The sequence below is a fragment of the Acanthisitta chloris genome, unplaced genomic scaffold (assembly GCF_000695815.1).
Source record: "Acanthisitta chloris isolate BGI_N310 unplaced genomic scaffold, ASM69581v1 scaffold38124, whole genome shotgun sequence".
Lineage (NCBI taxonomy): Eukaryota > Metazoa > Chordata > Aves > Passeriformes > Acanthisittidae > Acanthisitta > Acanthisitta chloris.
Window position 1 is genome coordinate 1 of NW_008668305.1, and position 22,005 is coordinate 22,005.

At 38.3% G+C, this 22,005-nt stretch overlaps 1 protein-coding gene across 1 annotated transcript; it reads right to left on the minus strand.

Moving 5' to 3' along the window:
* Nucleotides 1-936: 936 nt before the first annotated feature.
* On the minus strand, nucleotides 937-21,327 carry MPP4 (membrane protein, palmitoylated 4 (MAGUK p55 subfamily member 4)). The gene is made up of 22 exons (XM_009072841.1): nucleotides 21,268-21,327; nucleotides 20,614-20,659; nucleotides 19,859-19,980; nucleotides 18,844-18,921; nucleotides 18,047-18,127; nucleotides 17,362-17,493; nucleotides 16,650-16,731; nucleotides 15,463-15,548; nucleotides 14,415-14,486; nucleotides 13,766-13,962; nucleotides 12,554-12,618; nucleotides 11,753-11,773; nucleotides 10,728-10,766; nucleotides 10,342-10,362; nucleotides 9,144-9,158; nucleotides 7,968-8,009; nucleotides 6,788-6,958; nucleotides 5,957-6,037; nucleotides 4,901-4,994; nucleotides 3,970-4,078; nucleotides 2,260-2,394; nucleotides 937-1,295 (listed from the first exon to the last, which is right to left on the minus strand). Exons 1-22 carry the CDS (start codon nucleotides 21,325-21,327, stop codon nucleotides 1,104-1,106), a joined length of 1,941 nt encoding a protein of 646 aa, XP_009071089.1. The 3' UTR covers nucleotides 937-1,103.
* Nucleotides 21,328-22,005: the final 678 nt, after the last annotated feature.

Here is a 22,005-nt window from a genome sequence, read left to right on the forward strand (position 1 = left end):
CAGCGGCAGAGCCGCGCCAGGGGAAAGGCTCCCGCCTGCTGGAGCTCGCGGCCAGGGATAACACCCTGCAGAATGAAGTTCTGTGTAGGAATCGGAAACAAACCCACAGCCAAAAATAAAAAGAGTCGAAACTAACATGGGGAAAAAAGGCACAGAGGAAAAAGTCGGACGGGGCAGAAGAGCGGAGCTGGACAGAGCTGGGTCCCATCTCACCCTGCAGCCGCCCTCACCCCACACCAGTGACATGCTGGGACTCCAGTTTTACGTCTAAACAAAGAACACGCCTGGCTGTAGGACAAGCAGGCAGGGTGGTAGCAGTAATATTTGGCTTTGAATACAATCTCTCTTTCTCGACTGCTTAATTTGCTTGTGTTGACCTCCCCCAGTGGGAGGACTGTACTTGCCACAAGCACTGCACCCTTAGATGAGGAGAACATGCTACTGTAGAGCAAATCAGTAAGGAAAGGGGGTGCTGACTGTTTCCCTCTTCGGTAAATCCATGTCCTGTCAGTTTGTACTCACTTAAGTGGGTCGATGAGACAAAAGACATACATGTATTGTGAAGGTAAGTCTGGTTTCTGGAGTAATTTTTATTGCACCAACACCAATCTTAAAAGCTAAAAAGGTTTAGCAGCAAACCACTCCCTTCATCAATCTTTGCTCACAGATAGTGTGCTCAAAGAGCATACTCTGGGCTGAATGGTGACTGTACAGACTGTGAGTCAGACTTCCAGAACATACAGGTACCACAGTACCAGAATGACCATAATTAAAGAAAGGATGTCTCAAAAGCTATGTATAAGTAAATTACACAGATACAGGCAACAAAAGAGATTTTTCTTTATTCTTGTAATTGAGTGCTCACGGTATTTTCTCTTTTTTTTTTCTTTTTTTTTTTCCCTTTTTTTTTTTTTTTTTTAGCAACTGTAACATAAAAAGCTCAGGAGCTACATAGAATGATTATATCTCCCATAGCAGCTTCTTCCCTAATCCTCTTCCAAATCCCTTGCATACAAAGATAAATTCTTCCAATCCTGACATTAGGATTATTCTTGAAGTAAAACATAAGCTGTAATCTTTCTGAAGCTGCCTGCTGCTCAGAATTAGGGCTGAGTGTCTGAGCATATCCATATTGCAGGGACCCACTGGGGCTCGTCCTGTGCACGATAGACTGCAGACAGCAGCTGCGCAGATGCTTCTTGTAAATTGTCATTTACAATCACTTGATCAAAGAACTGACCAAACTGAGCTTCCATTTTCTTAGCTGAATCCTCCATCTCCTGTAAATCTTCTTCCTGTGAGACAGAGGAAGTCCATAAAGCTTTAGTGTTGTGGAGGGAAACATACCTGCATGGCATCTGCAGAACACCATGGGCCACATAAACGAGAGGTGGATAGAGAGTGCCAGTGTACTTTCTTTCATTTGCAGTTTGCCATGGCACAGTACACCTGGCTACAGTCAGTTCCAAGTCTCCAAAACGTAGCTGACTGCCAAATCCTTTCCAAGAAAGTACCTTGTGTCTCAGCATGCTCCCTTTGCCCCAAAACAGCTACTCTACTACGAGTGCTGGCAGATGATGTCAAAGAGTGGAAGGCAAATTCACTAATGCTTGTGTTCCTATTCCAAAGTTCAGTTTCTTTGTGTCATAGCAATCATGATTCACTTTCATATAGTTATGGACAGAGGTCTCCAAAACGTTAAGATGCTAGACCTGATTATAATTTGCACAGAAACAATTGTGATAAAGCACTATATACATTGTAAATATAAGGCATGCATTTCCTGCAAGAAGGATTTGTGTTTTATCTATAGAACTTAATACAGAGTTGATATTGATACTGGTAATTAAGCACATGTGAAATAATTATACACTCTTATAATTATGTGAAAAATATTTTATTTCATTACTCAATGAAGCTCATTCCATGTATTTCAGTGCAAACAGTAAATATATGTGTTGACACAAGGCAGTTAACTGAAACAAGAATATGCAAAATAACTCCTCCTTCAAAGACATTTTGCAGCAAAAAGCCTCAGTCCCCTAGGTACAAATTACAACCCTCTGCTCCAAAGCAAATCTGGAGAGTGGGGGGAAATCCCAAGAAAACAAACAGAAAGAGACTAGAATAATTAGATTTGATCCTAAAGACACAATAATATTTTTTTAGAGTTAACATTGCAACATAGTGGAATGCATTATGTTCTAAACACAGAATCCCAGATTAAGGAAATTAATCTCTTTTATTCCCAAATCTCACCTTGAACTTCATGTTCACGTAGTAGTCCGTAATGATCCAGGCATTTTTGCGAGTCTGCCTCATGCAGCTTATGCTGGGAGGCTTGATGAATATAATGTAGGGCTTTAGCTCATGAGTCCTGGCTATCTGTATGCCCTGGAAATAAAGAGTAAAATTAAGTTAAAAGTGCTTCAAGAGTATTCATTCTAGTTTTACTCACATAAAAAGCCAATTGTTTACAACATGCTGTTATCTCCAGACCTAGCAGATATCTTTTTCAGGAACACCAACTTGAAAATGATCTAATAAACCCTGGACCAGACATTAGTTGTCAAGCAACTGTAGCATAGCAGTCACTTAATTCTGCTTGGTTACCTTAATTAGGAGATGCTTTCAATGCCAGTGAATGACTGAACAGAGTCATTAACAGATCTCTACAATCAAGCATGTTCAAGGTGTATTTGAAACCTGTTCTTTTCTAAGTGTAGGGGAGCTCCCTTTGGAATAAGTACACCTTATTGTTTCATACTGGAAGAAAGTATCCTGTTTCCAGAACTCTTTGTGCTGTGTAACATTCCCTATTGCTAATAAGCATTTTTAAATTACTGCAGAGCAGTAGAGGGAAATAGAAAAAAACCAAAACAAACAAACCCCATAGCATGTAAAGTTGGTCAAGCCACCAGATTTAGAAAACAGTATGCAACTCAGCAGTAATTGTCCTACCTCACTGCTGTTACTTTGTATCCTTCCCAAAACTTATCTTTTAAACTCCCACCCTCAAAACTGATAGTGGCATATCTGTTCAAGTGACAAGATTACACAGCCCACCCCCAGCATTCCTCCCTTTTCCCTTTTGCTTAGAAACGTAACAGAAGAAACCCAAGGACATTTTGAGATTTGAAAATGACCTAATCTGCCTCTTATGGCAGTTTGAATTTTTGAGTACAGCCCCAGAGCTGAAGGAACTTATCCCCTATGTTAAATAGCACAAACCACTGCTAACCTAAGGCTCTGGTAATTAGGGGAAAATACCCAAGAGTTACTAAGTTGTGGTGTCTCTTTACATTTGGACAGAAGAGATGCTGACTGTAGCCTAAACCCCTCCTAAGTAGTAAATATGCAAGTAATTCAGGAAAGAGTAGCAAGATTTTTCTGGACACATCTCTAAGATCTTAGATATTTACAAACTCAGGCTTTCATCATCCTTATCTTCAGCAGCAAATACAATGCAAAGATAGAAGGAAAACAAGGTGAATAGCATCTAAATGAAAAGCAGCTTACTCCCAGCTGATACTTCTGAAGAGAAAGAAACATACCACTTGATTCCCTGCTTTTAGCTGCTGCTTTTACCAAAGGGTGTTCAGAGATTGCTAAGAGAAGGACAGAACTCTCAAATAACAGTGCTTGAAGGAAGAGCAGATCCCATACAACAATCTCCACATTAAAGAATAATTCTTACTTTAAGCAAATATGAAAACTCATTTCTATACCATCCAAACTTATTATGCAGCTGATGAAAACAAATGAAGTGTCCTGACATACTTGTCGCAGTAGTACCACCTCCTCACCCCCCCAAGACCCATGCAAAGAAAAAACTATTATTATTAAGGACCATGAGATAAAGCGAAAAACAAGGCAAAGCAACTAACACTGCTCTGATAGCTGAAGAAGGTAGAGAATGAAGAGAATTATTTTTCTTTCCAGGAGATTCTCTGTCCTTTCATCACTTACCTGTGGTTCTAAATCTATTACACAGATCTTTCCTTCATCAAGGACTGTTCGCACTGCATCAATACTGGTACCATACAGGTACCCTTTGTACTCCCCATATTCCAGCATTCTGCAACAGTGGTGAAGAAGAAGGAAAATGAAAGAGTATTTGAGTCTCAAAAAGGTTCCATTTAAAGGTGAAATCTTTGAATGTAATCCACTAAACAGGACTGAATGACCCTAAAACATAGTGAACACTCATGAACCACCTCCAGCTTTGTTCCTCCCTGCTACACTGGCCACAAAATCAAAACCATTTCAGTCAGACATCTCTAGAACATGCATTCTATACTCATCATGCTGTTACAAATTTTGTGTTTAGAGGCTGTGATTTTAAAGATGCTTCTCAATGATATATTATGTATAACTTCATAAATCCAGAGATCTCAAAGCACTTGGCACAGCTCAGTGAGCATAGCTTCTTGTGCTGAGATTGCCTGTCTTAGAGACATCATTGATGCATAGAAAGGAGCAGACACTTCTGAATGTTTAGCCCTTACAGTTCAGCTGCTTATATGGAGATGTCATCACTGCAGAGATCCTACAATGGAGCTGTACATCAGGCACAGGTCTGACTCACTGATCAATTTTAGGCATCAATCTGGTTTCCAGGAGAGTTAAACTCATAACTTACAAGCACGTCTAATGAGCTCAGGACTGGAGATCCCACTTTCTTTCAGAGGATTCTGAGATTAATTGTGGAGGAACTTTTTAGCAACTGCACAAACACAGTCTTTGAAGCAATAGTCTCAAGTAGTTTAAACCAAAGTTACACCAAGCATACACTGCATGAGTGGAGGAGCCCAGACTTGGGACCTAAGTACAAAACTGTATTTTCTTGGATCATGTTACATTTTAAGTAATCAAAATGCAATTCATTTCTTCTACTCACCTGTGGCTATACACCATGTTTTCAAAAGTTTCCTTTGATACATAGTGATACTCACGACCATTGATTTCGTAACTTTTCTGAACACGAGTGGTGTCTGAAAGGAGATACATGCACACAAAAAAAAAATCAGCCACAATTAAATCATTTTAATTTTAGAAATGAAAATGAGAACTTTCATGAAGGACTATAAATCAGTATTTTCATAAATAATAACATCGATTATTTCCATTTGTTATTCCACAGCATAAGCCCTGTCTACTCTAATGATTTTTAAATCCTTGAAAGTTAGCAAAGTACAACCGTATTTCTTGAAATGTAAGGAGAGTAGTTTAATTCAAATAGCTGTGATTCAAACCAACCAGGAACTGCTTTGGGACTGGTTGCACAGCTATTTTTACTCCTCTGAGGTAAAATTGATTAAAGTTCATACAGAAAAATCCCACAAGCCTTCCCACACTTGCACCTTCCCTGTATCTGGGATCCTAAGCACAGAAGTCCTTGAGTTTTCAACTAGCTTCAGATTCATACATTTCCTGTTTGGTTGTCTAAATCACAAGAACCAAGTAAACACAGGTAGAAATAATTTCAGTTATGTCAGAAATTAAGCAGCATAAGTCTGAAGACTGGAAGGCTCATCAGGAAAGCTGCAAAACCTATTAAATACCAACTTCTGTTGCCTTCATTCTCATATTTGCTCACTTAAACTATCAAATTACAGTATCCCCAAGAAATTATCATGATTTTTCTTTTAAACCTAGGAAAAACAAACATCAAGATTAAACAAAATCATGCAGATAAAAGCTTTATGTAGGTGAAAGTAAAGGGTTTCAGGACCTGTAACTTTTAAATACCTTTGTCTGATTTGCCAAAATAAGGAGCTAGATAGTATTTTAAACTAACCCTTATGAAACTGAACAATACTGGCTTTCAGTAGAGCTGGAGAAACAACCATCCAGCAAAGAGTGTATGAATACACAGAGGCAAGAGTGAGGTGCTTGGCATTTCCTAATGATGTCTGAAGGAGGTAGTGGGGGAAAGAGGAAAAACATTACATACGAGGTATGGCACTTCGAAACTCTCGTGGGTTACTTATGATAAGCCTTTGCCTTAGCTCATTCACACCAACTCCTGCAGGACCTGAAAAGTTGGAAAAGCATCTAATATTACTGACAGGGTACAAATTACTTCCTAGCAATACTATTCTAAAAGAAAATAAAATTATCAAATATTTCTAGACTTAGAAAAGATAGGGGATTTGCCTTTACCCAGTTTGCTGTATCAGGACCATGGTACACTGCAGAGCAGCAGCTTCTTTTCAGTCACTATCAGTAAAGTCTACTCCAGAGCCTGCAGCCCATTTAATCCAGGATTTCTTATGGCATGCATTATTAAAGGCATCTTAAACTTTCCATACTGTCCATGATGGAGATTGTTCTAGTCTGGACTTGAATTTTAATTGTTCTTCTTACTTTGTCATATCCATGCATTTAACACTGGTTGTAGAAATGCCTCTACGTAAAAGTGTTTCCTAGTAAGTTACAAATGCCTTCCCCTCATTTTCAGTCCCAACGGAGTCTAAAGCCAAGCCACTTCCCTAATACAACTCATTACCAACCAGCATTCATAACTGGATGGCTTCTTCCAAGGACTTCATTATCACTGTTTTTTCAACACTCAATATCTCAAGGAAAGAAGATGATACCTACATTAAACTTTAAAACCAATAATGGGGTCAAATTACACACAATCATTTTTAAAATGCTGTTTTGGGAGCTACATGCACATTCAGCAGCCACTGCAATCAGCAGCAGGAAACCTCAGTGGATCAGACTGATCTCTCTGGTACAAGGATGTGAAATTTGCCTGAGAAGGTAATTAACCTCTTACCCACTAGTATAATTAGCCTCTTCCGGTCTGTTGGGTCCCGTTGGTATCTCACCACCTCTTCATATGGAGCTGCCAGAGTGCTGTAACAGCTGCTGGGGCAGCGTGCGTAGCACGACTGCTGCTTGAGCCGTGACTTCCTGCGACACAGCCGCATGCTTCTACGGAAACCAGCTGTGAGGGCAAACACATCAGCACTGGGAAACACACCCGAGACACAGGCAACTAGTTCTTCAGCCTAGTGTTTTTCTCAGTCACACATCGTACTGAGGGGTTTGGGCTTTTTGCAAGGTGCACATTAGCTAAATTTCATTGCCACACTTGATATGGCAGCTTGGGAGAACATCTGAGCGCTAAGTGACTGCTAAAGTGCAGGTAAAATCCCACTGAAAGTCACCTGAAAATTACCTCAGAATTAAAGAACTTGGAAAGATCCCCAAAACAAGCTGAAGGAAAAGTTTCTGACTACAGGAAGCATCCCTAGGTAACAGGTCAAGTTTTTTGAAAGTGTAGCTGGTTCACTCTTGTAAAGCAAATCTGGAACATTTGCTCAAAAAAAAGGCGGGAAAATGGCGGGAAACACGGCTGAAAAAAGGCGGGAAAGTGAGCACAAAATGGTGGGAAACGTGAGGGGGTGACAAGGGTGGGAAACTGATGGAAAATGGCAGGAAACATGGCCAAAAAACAGCGGGAAACTGAGGGGGGTGGTGGGAAACACAGCCGAAAAAAGGCGGGAAAGTGAGCACAAAATGGGGGAAATGTGAGGGGTGAAAAGCAAATGTGCATTTTAAAGATCACTATGGTTTGGTAACAGAGACAGATTTGTTCCTCCACTTTACTATCCAGTTCTGAAAACTTCATATTTAGGTCTATTACTCTAACAAAAGCCTTCATGATTATTCTCAGCAGATGACATTATGCTCTAGCAAAATTAATCATGAAGTCAAGTTTAAATAATAGTGGCCAAGTCTCAGTAGACACCTAACAGTAAGAAAGATGTAAAGGGAGAGAATGAGCATTATTAGGAGGAAGGAGACTTATTGAAGTTCGGAAGAGAGTAAGCAGAATTCCATTCAGTAAGTCTTTAGATGATACAAAGAACAAAGTATCTTGTTAACTTCAGACAAGCACTTAATGTAGATCAAACCCCCAAACACCTTACTTATCTTTAGTCATTGCATACCAATAAAGACTCGTTGACCAAATTCACCAAATTCTTCCTCTTCTAGAATACAAAGAACAAATACTCATGAAACAAAAAGCAGTGAAAGCTTAAATGGTAGATGGCTAACAATTATTGCTGATCTCAAAGGAAAAACAGCGTTTCAGTAAACAAGTGGAGGTATCATGCCTAATCTATTTTTTAAAAGCACAATACTCCATAATGTGAAGTATTAGAACATATTTTAAAATAAATTTTTGGCTTTTTACAAATAAATGTAAGAGTTTAAAATATATTCCAATCAAAACCAATTCAAAGGGCTGATATTTCTGTAAGAGAAAAAATAAACATAGAAAGTCTTAGTATTTTCTAAATTAGATTTGAATGTCAACTTTTTGTGTCACTCCTAAGATAAGTAGATGCCAGACACTTACAGTGAAAAAAACCTATCATGTATTTCTCATCATCTTTGGATCACTGATATCTGTGCTCCAACAGGTTGGCCTGATCCAGGTCCTCCAGTTCTTTTTGCTCCTACTCTCATGCTGCTCCTTGTGAAGGCTTTACTATTCGGGTGAGACTTCTAAAACTCTGTATGTAATTTTTTTAATTAAATCTCCCCTATAAGTCTCAAAAATACCAATTTCCCAACAGATCAATGCTCTAACAGTTTAGAAACTATTTTATAAAGGTAATTTAAAAACAAATAGCTAAGGGAAAAAAATAGCATCAGCAGTGTTTAGCTTTCTCTTCAAAAAGGACTCCTGATTTTCCCCTAATCATGCATGTACTTGTCCAAGTTTTGTATTCCACTTATTCAGGCCTTGTTAAAGCAAGAATAAGATACAGAAGACATAGGTATGTCTTTAGAAGCAGTAATTGTTCCAAGGCAAGAACATTATTTCCCTTTGCAATGAAATTATTTCATTCAGGACAATGTTCAGAGCACTGTTCAGTTGAAACATGCCCATATAATTTCTACCTTCAGGTTTTTCAGCCATCATTCAAATATTTTTAAGTATTTCTGGTTTATCCACCCTCTGTTCTGTGGTATGGAGTGCAGTGTGGAATCCTACAGGGAACAAGCAATTCAGCTACTGGGTATTGCAAGAGTGGCAGCTCCTGGTAAAGCAATAAACACAGATAAATTCTAATAGATTACTGCTTACAGGAGACAGGGAGAAAAAAGTTAGTTACCTTCTTTAAGCTCCTCTGCACATTCAGGTAGAGACAGATACGAAACAATTAGTTTTGAGAAGATAGTCTATACTATGATTTTATAAAAATCCAACCAGCATTGTCCAATGTAGTTAGGGAATGCAGAAAACAAGTACTGCAGACTTTAAAATATGCCTGTTTGAGCATGAATTCTCAGTTCCTAAAGAGTGAGAGACTCAACTGCAGCATCTATGTCAGTATTGTACTTGCAAATACACCTACAACTACTGCTGAAAGCAAAATGTAGGATAGCAAATATTTGCACCTCTATTCCTCTGAAAGACTGGATACAGCAGAGAGCTGACTCAGAGTAGGATTTGCAAAAGTAATTCTCATGTGCAGCTCTCAGAAACATCCTGGCTTGAAAGCAAAACACTCCTTGTGGACCTGCTGGTTGTATCTTAAAAGCTTTGGGCTGTGATAAAAGAAGAAGCAACTGGCAAGTAGGAACCTTGTGAAGAAGAGCAACTGTAAGGTGGAATGACATTTTCTCCACAAGACTACCAAATATCTAAAATAAAAAATTTAGCAGTAGTAGATTGATTTTAGTGAAAAAATTATTTATTTTAGAAGACTCAAGTTTTGCAGAACTCTGAACATGCTGCAAATAAACAGCTGCTTCCTAAAGAAAAAAAATAATCCTTGGGTCAGGTTGGTTATAATAAAATACTGATTGATTGTATGTTTTATACATAAATAATTAATTTTATAAACATTTTTCCTTCCTTTATGCCAACCATGCACACAATCAGGAATCCAGAACAGCTTTCCTCTTTACCACATCAGCTCCTACAGGCCCTGGGAATTCATGCCTCCTTTACCCTAAGGTAATCCAATTATGTACTGACATCAGTGCAGACTCTGCTGTCACAGCCAGCACGGGTATAACCCATTAGGATCTGATAAACAGAGCTGGTACTGATGCACAGGAGAAACATTCACACTTGTGGCATAACAGAACAAAACCCTTACTGCTAAAGTAATCAGAGAATGAAAGGAAGACTTATGGCAACAGAATTTTACATAATGGCTTTTCAAGCCAGAATGGCTGCTGAAGCTAGTGTGGCATTTTATTTTGGGTTTTGTCATCTGTTGGTTTTCAAAACACTTGTTTCTGGACACCCTTCTCATAGCAGAACAATAGCAAGGAATTTAGAGTTAGGTCAGAGTAACTTACCCGACTCAAATGTTTCCTCATCTTGTTTAGCAGTCCAGATAGGAAAGATATTAAAAATAAAATTAAAAATTTGATTATTTTCCTTCCATAGAATTTCAGAATCAGAAATCAGTTTTCCAGTTCTTATCAGTCTGTCACACACAGACTTTTCCCAGTGCTCTGAAGTGGCAAAATACAGCTCACCACACTTGAATTAACTGCACTGTACACCAGAACTGCAAACAGCTCATACACTAACACTGGATGAGGTTTTCAGGGTATGAAAAACAGCATTTTCTACCATTAAGTTCACTAGAAGAATAAGTGGTTGTATCTGGGAGACAAAATGAGACTTTTAAGTAGCTACTGCCTTGAAACAAACAAAATAATCTCAAGTGAATCGTTACCTGTTTCCACACACTTCTCATCAATCTGCATGTCATCCTCTACAGAGCAGCACAAGAAAAAAATACATCTGAATCACAAAAACACTGGAGAGGAAAAAACACCTGACAAATCTTACAAGACTGAATTCAGACATCAGAAAGAAAATACATAAAGCTCAGACCAGCTTTAGACATCTTTAAGGATTTTAAGTGTTAACTCCAATTTATGGATGTTCCTTGTCTTCAGTGAGCAAAAGGCTCTTAAACAAGTGCTCTGAAGGGCTTGTGGCAGAGAGGCAAAATATGTCTAACTTGAATTCTCTTTTTGAAATAATGACAGGCGTTACATGGCTGCAACCTGTTTATCCATTAGATATCTATTTATTAAGCATCACCATGAGGGAATATAATTTTCTGCCCTACAGCTTTTAAAAGTCTATCTTTCCAATATGTCACACCCAGGAAAGTGTTTTGTTTGGTTGATTTTATTATTAATTTTACAAGGAAGAAAAGGAAGAGATGGATTCAGCTCTCTCTGGACCCCCAGACAACAGCAAGTCACATCCCTGACGTGTGATCACATGAGCTTTGAAATCTCATGGTACCACACTGTTCGTGTGCTGTTCTTGGCCTGCCCCTCCACATAGGCCCAGTAGGAGCTGTTTTGCAGTTACAGGGCAAATGTCAGAGTATCTGTCAACCACATTCTGCCCATATGTATCCTTTAAATAAATCCTCTCTTAGAGCAGCTCAGGAGAGAAAGAGGGAGATGAAACGAGAAAGGAAATGTCTCTTCAAAAAACCCATCCAAACTGTCAGCTCCCTAACAGATAATGCACAACTTAAGTTTCCACTTTAAGACAATGTAAGCATCTACTATTTCAGGTGAACTATTTTAAGCACACAAATGCCAAGAACTTGGGTTTCTTTTGCATGTATTTATCAAAACGCCTCATTTCTGACTACTTTTTTAAAAGCCTGTAAAACCACATGCTATATTGGTTCCAGGTACAGAAATGCAATGTTGTCCAGATGCAATTTCCTACCTTCTTCCACAGTGCTTACTGCTCACAGCACATCCATTGAAGCAGTTAAAATGCAATAAAATTATGGTGAAAGAGAGCCTTAGCTCTAAGGATAGAAGCAAGCAATGCAAGAAGAATCCTAGGGGATGAAACACACTCCCTCTGGGAGTTATTGCAATAGAAAAATTTTATTCTTGCATAAAGAACCATAGAAGGAAATGGGGACAGAGAAAACATGAAGAACATTTTTTGTCTGGGAATAATTGCATGTTTACAGAAAGTTACAGGTGGCAGAGGATAATGTTTCTGGATTGTCACCATGAATAAACTAAAGAGCAGCATAACTTATCTTAGACCTTGAGAAAAAAGTTCTAACTTTCTCTCAATATCTTTGATGACAGAGAAACATTGCATGGCACTTTTCAGCACACAACTGCTATCCATGTCCCTGGAAAGTCAGACTAGTACAATTGTCACCTCAAGACTTACCCACACCCAATTATCCAAGAGAGAACTGGGTCTCCGGTGAGCTCCTAGATCCCTAGATCCCCTAGATGACTTCAAGAGAAGTTGAATTCACAGATTCTCTTATAGTCAGATCCCAAGCACACTGGAGACAACCACCTCCACCATCAGTACTCCAGGGGTAATTATCACTAAGCATTAGTTTTCCTGAACATAGTTACACTTCTGAGATTACAATGTGCCTCCAGAAACAGTGCCTTTGCATTAAACTGAATTGTATGAGCTTCTATTTCAGTATCCCTGAAAAGAGATAACATAATTCTTTCCTACTGTACTATTCAAATAACTTTCACTCACACATTGATGATTTGAGACAGAGATGGGGCTGGAAAGGCTGAGACCACCAGAATTCTCGCTGTTTCCTACACAGAAATAAATTTATCACAGTTAAAGAAACCAAACAGTCCACAAGTACATTATGCTCCAGTCAGATTCACTTCTTACACATAAGATCAATCAGTGCTGAGCTGACAGAAGACTGCAAGAATTGAAACATTATCAATGTTTTATCCTACTACAAAGTCCTGAAAGAAAGCTGACATGCTATTAGAACTACTGAAAGGCAATTTCCAAATCAGCAGCCCAGAAATATTTAGTTTTATATAAGAAGAGGGAGATAAGCCATACTGTGGTACAGACTCCTGTAAGTAGGAAAATGTGCTACTACTAGGGGTAGTAGCACTACTGCCTCTTACTACACAGAGTCTCTTACTTGCTGCCTGAATCACAACCCAGCTTGATTTCAGCTTTAATTATACAGAACACATCTAGGTTTATATATAGCACAAAATGAAGCTTATCATCTACAAATGCATGGCCTTATGTTATCTGGGAGGTAACACTGACAGGACATGTGGTTAGAGGATCAAATGGAAAAAAGTGTGTTACAGCAGTTTAAGAACTCTGATTCTGAAAGCATGTAGTGTAAAATAATGGGCTGGTTACACAGAAAATAATAGACAAGGGATCCTTGTTCTTCTTTGAGCATTTTGGGTTTTTTTTCACCTCTCTCCTTCCATTTAATCTAGCCTACTCAGTTTTGACCAAAGTTGAAGAGGTCACTCATGCCTCACAGGCCATCTTTAACAAAGATACTATACTTGCATTCCACTCTTCCCTGTGCTTCCCCTCTGCCTTTTTTCTTTTCGTTTGTTTGGGTTTTTTTAATCACAGATGATGGTCCTTAATAGTGAGGGCCCTCAATGTCCACGCATCTTGCACCTGCTACACACTGCTAGATGTCTTAGCAAGTAGCACAGAGATTAGGCATCTGCTGCAAACTTCCTATATGTTAATTTCAGATGGTATAGGTGCTTTGAAAATCTTGTTCTCACATAGGTACTCTTAAGGGAAGGAGAGCAAAAAGTCAGAGAACAGAAAGAGGAAAGATACTCATCAGATGTCACTCTGAATCATATTGTTATAAAACTTAGGAAAATTTTAAATAGCAAAGTCTGAATAAATGGCTAATTTTTGAGCTGGAAATCAGGAAAATTATGACTTCTTTACCTTTTAAGAAGATGATTTGAGGGTATGAGACCAGCACAGGCACTGAGATCTGAAACTTTCCTGGCCTGCCACCAGAGAGCATCATTCTGGTCCACAATCTGGAGTATTTCACCCTTCTTAAAAGGCAAACCTGCCTCAGCACATGGTATGGCAGGATCTTGCAAGGGCCAGTAATCTGCCATTGAGCGCACATAGAGCTGGTGAAGAAAACACACAAGAGTAAGTGGAAGTTGTGTTTAGAACAGATACAACCAGAGCTTTACAATCACAGAGTTAGATATTGCTACTACTTAAGTCAATTAATGATGAAGTCAAATCATAAAAACCAGATCAAGCCCCAAAACCTACCTGTTCACTGAGGAAGAAACCCCCCAAATTTGTCTCATACATTATGCAAAGAATTGACCTTCAACCTGTAGATCACTCCGAAAATGCCTTCATTGCACAACTCCATTTCCACTAACTGCATTGACTGCTTCAGCAACAACGTATCGATGTAAGCTGAGAGGTAGCCATAAAGGCAGGGAACACTTCAAGGATTGCAATAAACTTCTAAGCAAGACCATTTCTTTGTATGGCACAATTAGGCATTCTTGGGGGAACTGTTTGCAGTTACAATCTGGACAAAAAAAAGGAGAATGTTTCATACCGTTGTTTGGTTGCTGACAGGTCGACCAGAAGCTGGAATTAATTTGAACATAATTGTTCCCTGAGACAGAGCCTAAATGATTAGAAAAAGATTAAAATATGGTTAGTATTCAATTCAAATAATCAAACACTGGCAGCACAAGCTTACATAGCATGGCTTTGAGGTTACTATGATGTCTCTATTACAGATAGAATTTAGGCAGAGTCAATATGACTATACTGTATTTTTTTCAAAAGAGAACTCAAGAATGCAACCTCAAAGTTTTGCTGAATTAAATGCAATTTATGTTTCATTATAAGTATATATAATTTCAACATTTAATTCATACCAAAATTTTCTACTGAAATATAATTTACATTAGCAGGAGGTTCTGGTTAGCTAAGTGATATAAAGGGGGAGGAAAAATATTTAATAATTAGCCATTCCAAAAGAATTTGTATTTCTTATACTTAAAAATAGTACAACCAAGGCCATAACACACAGACCTGATGTGATTAGATATAGAAATACCTTACTAACTGGCACTTAACACTTTGCAGTGAAGAACCTTGAAATGTTGTGGGCAAAATGACAAGTAACAGGGACAGCTCAACAGATTTTTTTTTCATGAAAATTTTGACAACAGTAATTACACTGCCCTGTTTTTGCAAGGCAAAGTATGTAGCTTACAAGCTAATTCACTCTGCTTTAGAACATTTTGTAACATGCGCTCATTAGAAAGCACCATTCCACTACCTTCCTGTGCAATATTAACTGAGTGACACTTCCAGAAGAAATTATAAACCAGTAAAGTCTGAATAAATTGGTATTTTTCCCAGAAGCTACAGGTGGAATGGTCACAACTAGGTTAATTTCATCCAGAACAGGGATCAGGTTTAATTTGGGTTTCATATATTATGATCTCATGAGCAGCTGTGAACTTGACCCACAGTAAGGAAACTGAATTTTCTGTTAAAAATCTCAGACTTTCTCCTGTAAGAGAGCGTGTAACGGAAACAGCATACAGATAATCTTGAGGTACAAAGTAGAAAAAAAAATAATTAAATACCAGAATACTAATAACTTGCTCAGGCTCAAGCCCCTCAATAGGAACTCCATTTACTTCCACCAGTTTGTCTCCAGCATACAGCAGCCCTACAGGGAAAACATGAAAGCAGCAGCAGCATCAGTTGTATCACAGCATGAATTATTTTGGGTAGGCAAGACAGGGTTACACAGATATACCACAGGTTTGGAAGTCAGGATTAGAAGTTTCCATATCCCGGGTAGTAGGAAGGCATTTGGGATTTAGGCTGCACTGCCCCTGGATAGGACTGCAGGCTCCTCTGGGTCACAAGAGGCTTGCATGCTTCAGATCTCTTATTTCCTTCCACCTCCCCTATCCATCATCTTTGCAATTGACTGGTGATTTGTTTTAAAAGTAGCATGAACATTTTAATGTAGCTCCATTGCCTAAAGTAACTTCTGAACAGATTCTAGCTCAATCCATTATATTAACAAATCACGAGACTTGGAATCAGACCTTTAAAAATTCCAGGTGCAGTAAGAGATCTTGGGACTCCTCTCTGTCTTCACAATATTGCTTTCCTTTTCATTTTCCTTTAGCCCAATTAAAACATTCAAACTAAGAACTTACTCAGCTATTTCCTACAAGTAGAGTTTTCTTCTATAGAAAAAGATCAGAAAATACTAAAAGGAACTATTTTATAATGATTACAGTTCAGTTTTACTTCTGATGTTTTACATTTTAATTCTAGGATGTCAAAGTAGTAACATTTCCAAGGAAACTCCTTGAAAGATTGCTTAGCAACTAATGCTACCAGTGTTTAGAGCCAAAACGTATTACTACATATTCCTTAAAATCTTTGATCTTTTAGAATCACAGACTACTGATGTTTGCCATTTCTCCATTAGGGAAGGAGCTGCTGGTATTTACATACTACACTGCAACTTGGGATGTCAATCTCATGACAGATTTATCCAGATATTGGTGCAAAGAATACATAATGAAAACTGGATTTGTACCTCAACTCAGTCTCAAACAACACACTCATCTGAAAATTAATGAAGCCAGAAACAAAATCACTGCAATGTATCGCTATTCACAGTGCTGTCCAATGTACACATCTTCTTGCTCTATAACAGAAGACTAATTGTAGCAGTTAAGCTGTTGTCTTACTTAAAATAATTTATTTCAAGTTGTTTATGTATCATTTTGTTTTGAACTGCACATACCACTTCTGTCTGCCAGCCCACCATGGATCACACGGGCAACCGTTATGTCACCTGTTATCTCATGGCGTTTAATGGTGGCGCCCTGGCAAACAAGAACAGAACAAAACACACTGATCACTGAAGAGCCCCAGGGAGTTTCCTTCTGCATCACAAGTCTGATCTCTGCAGCGACAAAAAGGCAACGAAAGGTACAGCCCTGCTTTACCACAACACAGATATAGCAATGATGTATTAGTACTAAGTCCTTCAATGTCTTCAACTTCGATCACGCTGAAATAACCCTATTGACTGACTATAAGAAGTCTTTTCTATCTCAAATATTATAGCAATCTTTTCCTAGAACAGATTAGCTAAACTGTACCATGTCTGCCACTTAGAAGGACAAATGGTCTCTAAAGAAGTTTTTGAAGTGTCTCCTCCCTTCCTTGCTCTTTTGGCCAAGGGAATAGCTCTCAATCCAGTTTGGTTTTATCTCATACAGTGTTCAAACCCTGAGCAGACAAGGCACTGAACAACCTACTCTAGTTGTACCCACACTGTGCAGGGCTTCTAATATCCTTTCCAACCTCAACAATTCTTGCAATTCAGTAAAAACTGGATAACAATGCACACAAACTGTGACATTCCTGGAAAGAAATCAATATGCATGTGATGTATTATCAATGCTTGTATAAGTTAAAATAATTTGACAGACATCAGAAAGCTCCCTCACCAGAGGCTGGTTATTCTTCACTAAGCAGACAATTCTCATAGCTTCTTCATTTTCAGGTAGATTGTCTGGCAATGGTGGAAGGGTTGGTTCAAAATCTTTCTGGGCCACAGTATCATGAGCAGATAGCAAGGCCTGTTACAAACAAAACCAAACCAACCAACCCGTAAGCAAAGATCATACCATATCAGAGCTTTAAACAGTGACTAGTCAGAAAACAAAACCTGGTGAATAAGCTCCTATTTGAACACAGATCTCTTGCACACACATTTTCTTATTTCCACTTGGAAAATAAAACCACAAAACAATGTTTTTACAGCAGTTCCTCTCTGCTTCTTCTAGAAAACTCACAAAAGATGAAACATTTCTATCTGGAGCTCTAGGGTAAAGAATGCAGGTTTTGCAATTTCAAGGAAAATTTGTTTTTAGATGTCTGCATCAACTGCCTATAATTTAAAACTTCCTAAGAAACATAATTCAAATATAGCCCTTAAAGAAAATGCAACCACTGCAGGTACTTCAGATACACAGTCCACATGTCATTTCACAACTAGGCTAGTTCATGATTAGTTAGCTATGTCTCTTCTAGCTCCTTTGCCAGTCCTTGGGAACAGCTGGGCCATCTGTTTCCATTCCCACTGCAGACAGATCCATGAGCAAACTTTTTCTTTCCTTATGCAGGACTTGCCTTGAAGTGTGGAGTACGCAGTAGTTGTCTGAGCTCTTTGATCTCTGCAGATTGAGGGGCTTCACGCAGTAACTCCACCACCTGACAAATGTGAGAGAGAAAGCACAGAAACTGATTCTGCAGGACAATTAATTTAGAAAGTTCTGTACTGAATTTAGAGGAATATGGTATGGAGACAGTGTTAAGCTTCCCACATTATATGACTCAGAGGATGTCCACATGGTTTGCTTCAGAAATGGACAGTATGACCACGGCTGCACAACACGCAGCCAGGCTTTATTTAGTACAGGCACAGTGCCATGTGCTCTAAATTAGTTTTTGCTTCCATCCCTCAACCAATTTCAGCCCTAGTCTTAGTTTGTCTACTTCTTTACCAACTCTCCCACTAATTCAAAAATTAAGGATTTATCAGCTATTATGATTAGAAAAATCAAAAAAGCTTTTCAATATCCTCATGTCAGACTGTTTGATTGTAGACATAACACTGAACCACATGGTTACATGGGAAGAAAAATATATGGTCAGTGGTTAAAACAAATAATGTATGTGCTCGTTAAGCGTAATGAGCCAGGACTCACAGAGTCTAGCAACTACAGCTGTATCCATTTCTCATCCTCCTCTCTCAACACAGTAAGGGCTGTCAAGTAGCTTTACAAATACACAAGGAGAGAATCTTTCAAGTTTATATAGTGCACTCAGACCTGAGGCACAAAATAAAGACCAGAACACTGTTATCTGCAGCTAAGTTGATTAATTTGGTGTAAGTAAAGCAATAACCTCTGTATACACAGTCTCACCTCGTGATTCAATGCACGTGCCTGTGGTGTGACAGGAACAGGTCTTTTTCCAAGGTAGTGTTGGAGGCATTCATAGATCTGTTGCATGCCATGATAGATAAGACAATGCAATGATGATATTGATCTGTTCATGTGGTTATACAGATATATACACAACAATGGACAACATTGTATTTCTAGAAATTTCCCAATTAGAGCCAAAGAGCTTGCAATCCAAATCCTTAATGTATAAAGCATCTACAATTGAGTCTATAATATAATGAGCCTTCCCATATTATCAGCTGGCTAGCCAGTTATACTGTACTTTTGAATTTTCCAGTAAGAAAAGCTGATTACACATGTCAATAGTCTGATAGCATCAATTCTCCAATTCATAGCTTTTTTTCCTTCCTCTACTTGCAGGCACAATTAACAAAGTAAATTTAACTTCAAACAAAACAAATTGCTGCATTTAAAATGGCCTTATGGACATTCTTATCCACTCTAAGTTTCTGTTCTTTAAAATTTAAAGATTTTTAAAATCCTTGTTAGAGGAAAAGCAGAATTTGTACAGAATTTGTCTCAGAGATACAGTTCTGCTCAAGATGGAAACACCAGCCAAAATTCTGTTCTCTAACAACACAAACTCTTCCAACTACACATCAGGTCAGTGGGATGCAAAATAAAAAAGTAGAATTTCACAAGGCAAAGACTGGGATCCATAGACACACAGATTTAAGAACAGAAAAGACAGCCAAGCAACACTGTGTTCAGCCTACGTCTCTGTCCCCTGGCCTTAACACAGACATGTAGAGTAGAAGAGCTTTAATGTTTTGCAAATTATAGAAGAGGATACATTTTTTTCCCCTTTAAATCAAAAGTGGTTTTGTCCAAGTTGACTGTTGATGTTAGGAAAGACATTAGGACTATCAGCCCTTAGTGTAAAGAAGCAATTATTGTCCTGGCAAAATGAAGTAGCTGTTCCCTAGATTGTTCTTCAGGTAACCTTTGCTTTCACAGCTCTGTATTACTTTACCTTTAACAGTGCTTGCAGCCAGCGAGATCTGAGCAGGTCATATAACATGCCAACACCATTGACATCTCCCTTACAGAGCAAACTGAGTTCTTGTAGCACTAGAGTCAGAACATGAGATACACCTGAGCCCAAGAAACAGAAAAGCGCAAGACACTTCAGTACAAAAAGAAGACCAGCCAAAGCCAAACAGTGACCCAGGCCTTCAAAAAGCACCTGTCCTCAGTTTATACTTCCAAGAAATGCACAGATATTTCCTGTCTGCTTTACTTTTTTCCCTGGAATCAACTCTGTTGCATAAGAGTTTATTTCACTGTGTTATTAACCAGCAGGGTTACGTCAGTAGTAGCAATTTTCAACTGATCTGTGAGAAAAACACACAGGGAATCTCACACAGATCAGTCTGGGTTCAAGTTTGTGCCTCGTACTGAGAAGAGGTAAAACAAAACAAAAAAAACCCCCTTGACTTTATAAGTCATAAGAGAATGCCAGGTATTCTCTTGTGATGTTCTTTCTCTTAAGTTAACTGCATGATACCATCAAACATCAAGAGTCATTCTAATTATTAAGTAGTAATACTTTAGACATTTTCATCTCTCTCATGACTCAGTAGAAGAAGAGTTAGAGAGACCAATGAATAAAACAGTTTTTCAAAGAGAAAGAAAACTGAGATGTAAAATTTCTGAGTACCATTATCTTTACTGCAGGCTGCTGTTGGCACCTCCATCTTCTCCCTTATTCAACAAGACTCGACCCACTTTGGGCACTGCATTCACAACACGTAGGTTTCACAAAGATGCTGAACTAGGGAAAAGAGTAAGTCATATCAGAATACTATCAGGTAGATCGATAAGAAATCAGAATTGAAAAACAAGGCAGGGGCAATATTTCATATTTCACAACAGGCTGCAAGAATAAATTAAATACATGCATCCCACCTGTAAATTCAGCTACACAGCAGCATCCAAAATACAGGCAGATGGACCTCAGCTGCAATAGGACATTATTTTTCCTTTATGGAATTGTCATTCACTCGCTTCATTAACTCATCTAAAATAGCAAGTGATTTCTCCAGCTTTTCAAGTGCACTAGCATGGAAAGTTAACATTTTTTCTAAAGACTTAAATATTGGTTTATATCAATATAGCTTAGAAAATAATAATATTAAATAAAATATTACATTTAATTCCTTTTATTATTGACACAATACTAGAACTGAAAGTCTTGGTAGTTTCTACAGAATTTCGATTGAGCAAAGACATGATTTTGAAAAAAGGGATCCCTGTCTCTAGCAGTGTTAGTTTAAGGTCTTTGAAGGATTTGTTCCACAAAGGTTTCATCATTTTTCTCTATTTTCTCATGGTGAATTAAAACACAAAAAAACCCAAACCCAGATAAAAGCCACACCTTACCTTATCTTCATCTCCCTCAGGCAGTTTATAATCACTTGCTGCTTTTAGAGATGGAGTCATACCAGCTATTTGCTAATCTAAAAAAAGTCTGTATTATCTTTCATTATAAAAAAAAAAAAATCAGCATATACTACCTTATTCCTTTTTTTCTTTAAATTTTACAATCTGCACTTTTAAGTAACGCAGGAAGCCAACACTTCCTGTACCTGTGTCACACATGTTGCATATGAAAAACAAACCTCCTAAAATTTCCATCCAAATTCCTTCTCTCCCTTAAAATTCTGTGACAACCTATCACTAACCTATAATGTTCCCTTAGACTAAGAATGAAGTAATCTACTGTTCACAGGAAACAATGCAGTACAGGATTACTTCAGTGTATTCTCAGTACTCTTCTCCCAAGGAACACTATATGGTGCATTTATACCACAAAGCATCAGGAATCTATGTATGAAAGCTCTGAAGTAATTCAGAATCTTCATTACATCCTAGTTGATCTAACTTCAAATCACATTTGACACCAGTTTGAAGATATTGTCATGATTATCAGTATTGTAAAACTTTGAGAGTTAAATATTTCAAGTGGCCACTCAAGAGGTGATTCAGACTACAAATTAAAAAACCTAACACAGATCTCTCAGCCAATAGTGAACCTCAGTGAGGCACAGTGAGGGCCTCCTCAAATTCTTTTAAATATACAGCAGTTTATCTCCTGGATCAGTGAAACAAAAACACACC

Coding starts and splice junctions, on each gene's coding strand:
- MPP4 (XM_009072841.1), bottom strand. CDS start 21,327: ATGACTCCATCTCTAAAAGCAGCAAGTGATTATAAACTGCCTGAGGGA. Junction 14,487..15,462: donor AGCAAGTTATTAGTATTCTG/GTATTTAATTAT, acceptor CTAATCATTTAG/GCTCTGTCTCAGGGAACAAT. Junction 4,079..4,900: donor AACATGGTGTATAGCCACAG/GTGAGTAGAAGA, acceptor CCACTGTTGCAG/AATGCTGGAATATGGGGAGT.